This window comes from Solanum lycopersicum, chromosome 9, assembly GCF_036512215.1.
Source record: "Solanum lycopersicum chromosome 9, SLM_r2.1".
Classification (NCBI taxonomy): Eukaryota; Viridiplantae; Streptophyta; class Magnoliopsida; order Solanales; family Solanaceae; genus Solanum; species Solanum lycopersicum.
In genome coordinates this window covers 18,661,527-18,668,813 of record NC_090808.1, presented here as the reverse complement: position 1 = coordinate 18,668,813, position 7,287 = coordinate 18,661,527, and the positions used below count along the sequence as shown (strand labels likewise).

Genomic DNA, 7,287 nt, shown 5'->3' with positions numbered 1-7,287 from the left:
AATCTAACTAAAGTTCGGCAGCACTTCCTCTATTTTCCTTACTTCATCCCAATACGACAACAACCCAAATTATCCACAGCAATACCAATAACACATATAACCCAACGAATCATATTAAACAGCCCAAGCACCAACACGACACCACTAATAATCCGATTATGGTTTCCCTTCATACTTAGTACATTCAATAACTAAAACAAACTTCCTAAGCTACTGGTCACGCCCCCTTCTTAAAATTAATGGGTAATTAACAAAGGTATTCTAAACAATTAACACACCAAACAAGGAAATTACTAACCAAATTATTTGCAGCTACTGGCCAAGAGTTGCAGGGTTGGTTTCTCCATTTCCATGGCTGCCTAAGACAAGTGGTGAAGAAGAAGATGATATGCATCAATGCATTTCACCACTTTATTTAGCATGGAGTGGATTTATTCATTTCATTTAATAGTATGAAGTGGAGGCAGCCCCCTCTACACCTGTCCACTAAGGCCAGCTCATAATCTGATCTTTTTAATTTTTGCCTTGAGTGGTAGGGCCCACTGGATTAAATATTAATCAGCCACCAATTATGAGTGGTGGGGCCCACTGGATTAAATATTAATCCTAAGCAGCCACTAATTAATCCCTCACTTAAAGTTAGTGGCACTTACATTAGCCAAATCATACTTAATATCACATTTGGAATTAACATCCTTGCCTAATATTTCTTTAATCACTTGGAACTTAAAATAAAATCTCATTCCCCGGACTTACGTCTACTAGATCACGATGCGCACTACGTATAAAAAAATGAGGCATAACACTTTCTTCCCCAACAATGCTGTTTATGAAATGAAACGCAAACTCCGGGAGTTGAAGCAGACGGGAAGTATTAGGGAATATGTGAAAGAGTTCACCATCTTGACCCTGCAAATTCCCCAACTCACGGAAGATGACATGCTGTTCACCTTCATGGATGGGCTACAGAATTGGGCGAGGACCGAGTTAGAGCGGCGTCAAGTAAAAACCATCGATGAGGCCATCAATCAAGCCGAAACCTTTACAGATTTCAAACATGATCATTTGGACAAGGCGAAGTTCAAGGAGGCATGGGGAAGTCAAGCTAAAGGTGGGGGAGACCATGGCCGAGGCAGAGAATAGTCGGCACATCCCAAGCAGCAAGACACGTCCAAGCCGAATGACAGACGGTTTGAACACCAGAAATACTCGGAGAAGCGGACGCAGTCCAGCAAAGGAGACGGGTGCTATATATGCAGCGGACCACACGGTTATGCCAGGTGCCCAGAGATAAAGAGCCTTAGTGACATCGTCCGTGAGCGGAAGGTGAAGGAGGCACAAGACAAGGCAAAATCGACAGACACCACTCAGTTGGGCATGGTTGGAATCTGTGGAGCCATAGCCAAACAGGCCGACAACCTGGGGGATTTCAGTACGCAGTATGTGGACATCTCCATCAATGGGCAACCAGTTCGGGCCATGGTAGATTCCGGGGCTGAGGCCAACATCATGACCAAGACGGCGGCAGAAAAATTAGGACTAAAAATTGTTCCAAGCAACAATCACCTCAAGACGGTCAAGCCCCACCAACTCCCGTATGTGGAATTGCTCATGGGGTCACCATCACTTTAGGAAGGTGGAGAGGTAATACAAATTTTACTGTAGCTCCTTTGGACATATCCGATGTTATTCTTGGACAGGAATTCTTTCAGCATTGCCACACGATGATTGATCCCTACCTTCAACAACTCATGGTGATGGAGGGGGAAGGGTCTTTTATGGTGCCTCTTGTTAGGGTGCCAAAGAAAGATGGATATACCCAACTGTCGGCCATGCAGATTGTGAAGGGCCTGAAGAAAGGAGCGCCAACCTTCTTAGCCACCATCGCAAGTTCAGGTGAAGACCATGATGCTATGGAGCCATTGCCACCTATCATAGAGATTGTTTTGCAGGAAAACAGTGATGTGATGCCAGAGGAGCTGCCAAAAACACTACCTCCAAGGCGCGAGGCAGACCACATGATCGAGTTGGAGGCGGGAGCCAAGCCACCCGTGCTTGCACCTTATCGCATGGCTCCGCTTGAGTTAGAGGAACTGAGGAAGTAGTTGAAAGAGATCCTCGAAGCAGGTCACATTAGTCCATCCAAGGCACCCTATGGAGCACCGGTGCTGTTCCAGAAAAAGAAAGATGGGTCGATGCGTCTATGCATTGACTACAGGGTGCTCAACAAGATCACAATTTCGAACAAGTATCCAATACCGCTGATCGCAGATTTGTTTGACCGTCTTGGAGAGGCCAAATACTTCACCAAGATGGATCTCCGGAAATGCTACTATCAAGTGCGCATTACAGAGGGGGATGAGCCAAAGCAAACATGCGTGACCAGGTATGGAGCATTCGAATGGTTGGTGATGCCCTTTGGCTTAACCAACGCACCTGCCACCTTTTGCACGCTGATGAACGAGATTCTACATCCCTACTTGGACAAATTTGTAGTAGTGTACTTAGATGATATAGTCGTCTATCGTAGAACTTTGCAGGAACATGTGGAGCACTTGAAGAAAGTCTTCAAAGTCTTACGGGAGAATCAGCTTTATGTCAAGAGGGAGAAGTGCGAGTTTGCACAACCCAAGATACACTTCTTGGGCCATGTGATCAGACAAGGCGAACTTCGGATGGATGAGTCAAAGGTAAAGGCTATCCAAGATTGGGAAGCGCCTACGAAAGTGACCGAGCTACGTTCTTTTCTTGGACTTACTAATTATTATCGCAGGTTCATTAGCGGGTACTCCGTTATAGCTGCCCCACTGACCGAGCTGCTTAAGAAGAACAGGCCTTGGTTGTGGAGCGAGGAGTGCCGGGGTGCATTTAAAGGTCTTAAGGCTGCGGTTAATGAAGAAACAGTCTTGATGCTGCCAGATTTCACGAAGACCTTCGAGATCCATACGGATGCTTCTGATTTTTCCATTGGGGGAGTCTTGATGCAGGAGAAACACCCCATAGCATTTGAAAGTCGGAAGTTGAATGAAGCTGAACGACGGTACACTGTGCAGGAGAAGGAGATGATGTCCATTGTGCATTGTCTACGCACGTGGAGGCACTATCTACTAGTCTCCAAATTTGTAGTGAAAACCGACAACGTTGCCACTAGCTATTTTCAATCACAGAAGAAGATCACACCAAAGCAGGCTCGTTGGCAGGATTTCTTGGTGGAATTCAACTACATCTTGGAGTACAAACCAGGAAGGGGCAATGTAGTGGCCGATGCATTAAGCAGGAAGACTGATTTAGCGGCCATCTCCTGAGTCCGTAGTGAATTCCAAGGCGCAATCAAAGATGGTATGCAACGCGATCCGGAAGCCAAGAAGATTATGCAACTAGCTGCTCAAGGCCAAACCAAACGATTTTGGGTAGAAGACGGATTCTTGCTTACCACTGGCCGGAGAGTTTATGTACCAAAGTTTAGATTCATCAGGCGGCGTATTATCAATGAAAGCCACAACACTCCTTGGGCTGGGCATTCAGGACAGAAGAGAACGAGGGCATTAGTGGAGGCCTTCTATTTCTGGCCACGAATGCGGGAAGAGATCGAGCAGTATATGCAGACTTGTCTTGTTTGCCAGCAAGACAAGGTAGAGCAAAGGCAACCAGGAGGGCTGTTGGAGCCACTACCCATAGCTGATCGTCCATGGGAGAGTATATCTATGGACTTCATCACTTCTTTGCCGAAGTCAAATAGGTTTGGCACGATTATGGTCGTAGTGGATAGATTCTCCAAGTATGCGACTTTCATGCCTGCCACAGCCGGTTGCACTGCTAAGGAAGCTGCACAATTGTTTTTCAAAAATGTTGTGAAGTATTGGGGGCTGCCGAGGTTCATCATTAGCGATCGGGATCCTCGTTTCACTGGGAACTTTTGGAGTGAACTCTTTGAAATTCTTGGTTCAAAACTTCACTTCTCCACCAGTTTCCACCCCCAAACTGATGGCCAAACTTAACGCATCAACGCCTTGTTGGAATGCTATCTTAGCATTATGTCAGTGCACATCAGAAGATTGGGCTAAGCTCCTAGACATGGCGCAATTTTCTTACAATTTGCAGAGGAGTGAATATACAGGGCGCAAACCGTTCGAGTTAGCAACAGGCCAGCAACCCCAAACTCCACACTCACTGCCAGCCTTGTTCGAGGGGAAGAGTTTGGGCGCTTACAATCTCGCCAAGGGTTGGGAAGAACAACTCGACCTTGCCAAATCTTATTTGGGCAAGGCGGCAAGGAGGATGAAGAAGTTCGCCGACCGCAAGCGTCGTCCCACCAACTACAAAGAAGGTGATATGGTTTTGGTAAATTTTAATCCGAGGCAGTTTAAGGCACTTAGAGGCGTACATCACCACTTGGTGCGGAAATATGAGTGTCCGTTCAAGATTGTTGCCAAGGTGGTTAAGATTTCATACAGTTGGAGTTACCTCCACACTTAAGGATCCACCCGGTCTTTCATGCAAGCGTTCTTAAGCCTTATCATGAGGACAAGGACGATCCCAGCCGGAACAAATCACAACGGGCCCCTATCACTGTTACTGCCTCGCATGATCGAGAAATTAACACCATAATAGACTACTAAGCCAAGCGGAAACGAGGACAGCAGGCTAGTGCTATGTTTCTCGTACATTGGAAGGGACAGACTCCTGAAGAAGCCACTTGGGAGAAGTACGAAGACTTGTGGCAGTTCAAAGACAAATTTCAGGAATTCTTGCAGCAATGTGTCGCGGTCGTCGCATCATTGGGTGGGGGAGATTGTGATGTCCCACCATCCATCTAGGCAGAACGCCACCTAACTCGGCAGCCAGCAGCAGGCGCAAGGGGGCAGGCTGCCCAAACTGGCCAGCAGGCAAAGGGGCAGGCAGCAGTTGGAGAGGCAGCCGTTACAACAGTTTCAGTTGTTACAGCAGTTACAGCCGTTACAGCTGTTACAGCAGGTGGTGGGGTGGCAGTTACAAGCCTTGGAGAGGCTTGTTCAAGGCCTCTAGGCGTTGTGGCAGACTAGGATCATCTAGGAGTCCTTTTTGGAAGACTTAGAAGCATGTCTTGTAGGCATAGACTTAGGAACTTGTATAGTGTAGCATTTACTAACTCTTAGGCATTAGAGTAGTATAAATAGTAGTTCATTTTATTTGCATCCAATAATTTCAGCAAGTAATAGAAGTTTCTTCTTCCAAAATTTTGTCTTACTTCTTATTTTCTTAGCGATCCCAGTGTGAGGCTTACTTGAGTTTGCAAGAACGTGCAAGAATCGTGAGTAAACCGTCAAGTGCCGCACGGAGTATTGTCCGAATCAAAAAGTCTGTGACAATAGTGTCTCTAAATAATCGTGTTTAGGGTCAAAAAGTTAGGGTAGGACTCCCCAAGGACCACCTAAGGGTTCTTGAGGAGGATCCAAACATTGGGACAAGAAGTTGACAATGCAGCTTGTGGGAATCCTTAGTTGGAATGGCTTCGCATTGCGGACTTGCTCCACCAAGGGTTAAAAATTTTCTCCACATAGCGGAGATAATAGGGGACCCTTCTGTCCCGAAATTAATTTCCAAAAACTTCAAGGAACACCTCCGCGGGCGAACTTGCTTCGCGATGAAAACTCCAAAAATAAAAGTCAAGTTAGACTTAATTAAAAGGTCAAACTAGTGTAGGGGTGTTTTGGGTACTCTCAGGATTTATTATATACGGTTTTAAGTCACTTTTAACCTACTTCACAAATCAAAAACAAAAGTCTGAAATTGAAAATCAAAAGCCCTCACTTCTCTCTAAATTCTCTCTCTATCCAAATCCTCCATTGAAGAACATTAAATATCCAAGGAAGAAGGTCTATTATCCAAGTTATCAATCTAAATTTAGTTGTATTTTCAAGACTAAGGTATGTTGACTCTTTATGTAGAGTTAGATTCCTCTCTAGAGCCAATTATCAAATAGTCTTGAAGTTCCCAAAAGATGATTAAAACCCCAATTCTTACTCAAACTCATGAGTTCTTGCATTAAATAGTCGCAAACAAATTATTATCATTATATTATGGTTTAATTAATGATTTCAAGTAAAAAATTACAGGAACCCATGATCTTCCTAATTCTTTGACTTTGGCTTATAAATGGGTTTGATAATTCTGATTCGTTATGGATGGAATTATATTTAGATTGGTTTATAGTATGGAATATTATTGTTATCTATTCCTATAAAAAATGAATTTGGATATAAAGATTAGTTGGTGATCTTGTCCTAATGGGCATGATTATGGGTAAATTCTATTATTCTATTGGAAGTTTAATAATGGTGAATTTGCTATATTGGACAATGGTGAGTTGATTGAATTTCTTAGTATGATAGGATTGCTTTTGCATGTTTTAATCCACCTCAAATAGAGGTCCTTAATCCTAGTTCTTTTTATAACGGTGATCTTGATTGTTTTATGATGTGAATTAAAGGTTTGTTATGTTGTTATGTGGAAGATAAGAATATTGGGAAGCTACTATATGATCTTAAGATGAAATTGTATAAAGCGATGTGATATTGTTAATGAAAGCATGCTTCCTCTAAATGTTGGTATGTGAGGATGAAATACTACGATAAGTCTTTATATGTTGATCCGGTGACTTCTTGAGGTAGACCTAGTTGTCCCACTTGATACATAAATAATAAATGAGGTGTTCAAATGTACGCGTTGAACTGGTAGACCTAAGAATAATCCCCTTCTTGATGAGTCAAGAACCTTAAGTTAATGTGAAAACCTTGAATATGAAAAGAATGTTTATAATGAAGTGAATCAGAAGACCTAACATGGTACCTATTCATGAATAAACTATCCTAATGAACCTTGATTGGCAGCCCTTGTGGACCCCTTCTTGGTAGTGGCATTATTAGTTGGTAGCGCTTAGAGATGGTACTTACTCTATGACCAATGCAAAGCATCAAGTGGATATGCTTTAGGTAGTAGCACTCCTTGAGTATGAGACTATAATAAAAAGAAACCTTTTGATATCCCCTAAACCATGTGCCTACATCGGATGTGACCATAGTTCTACTGTTGGAAAGTAGAACACCTTCCACGGTGTGGGGTCTTATGACATCGGATTCCATACCTAGCTATTGTGGTCTATGTTAATTAATGCCTATTATAATCATGTGGGACATTCACTCTAATTATTTTATAGGTTCTACACCATGTAGGTAGTGAAATGGTACTATACCTACATATTACAGGAGTAGGATTTGAAGATGTTAAAGTGAGTTCCCTAGGTCTTCA

General features: G+C 43.4%; 1 protein-coding gene across 1 annotated transcript; it reads left to right on the top strand.

Annotated features, from left to right (window-relative positions):
* The first annotated feature begins 792 nt into the window (after positions 1-792).
* Positions 793-2,105, top strand: LOC138338402 (uncharacterized). Its single transcript, XM_069289358.1, has 3 exons — positions 793-1,089; positions 1,204-1,575; positions 1,701-2,105. Exons 1-3 carry the CDS (start codon positions 793-795, stop codon positions 2,103-2,105), a joined length of 1,074 nt encoding a protein of 357 aa, XP_069145459.1.
* The last annotated feature ends 5,182 nt before the right edge of the window (positions 2,106-7,287 follow it).

Coding starts and splice junctions, on each gene's coding strand:
- LOC138338402 (XM_069289358.1), top strand. CDS start 793: ATGAGGCATAACACTTTCTTCCCCAACAATGCTGTTTATGAAATGAAA. Junction 1,090..1,203: donor ACAAGGCGAAGTTCAAGGAG/GCATGGGGAAGT, acceptor TTTGAACACCAG/AAATACTCGGAGAAGCGGAC. Junction 1,576..1,700: donor GCAACAATCACCTCAAGACG/GTCAAGCCCCAC, acceptor ATTCTTGGACAG/GAATTCTTTCAGCATTGCCA.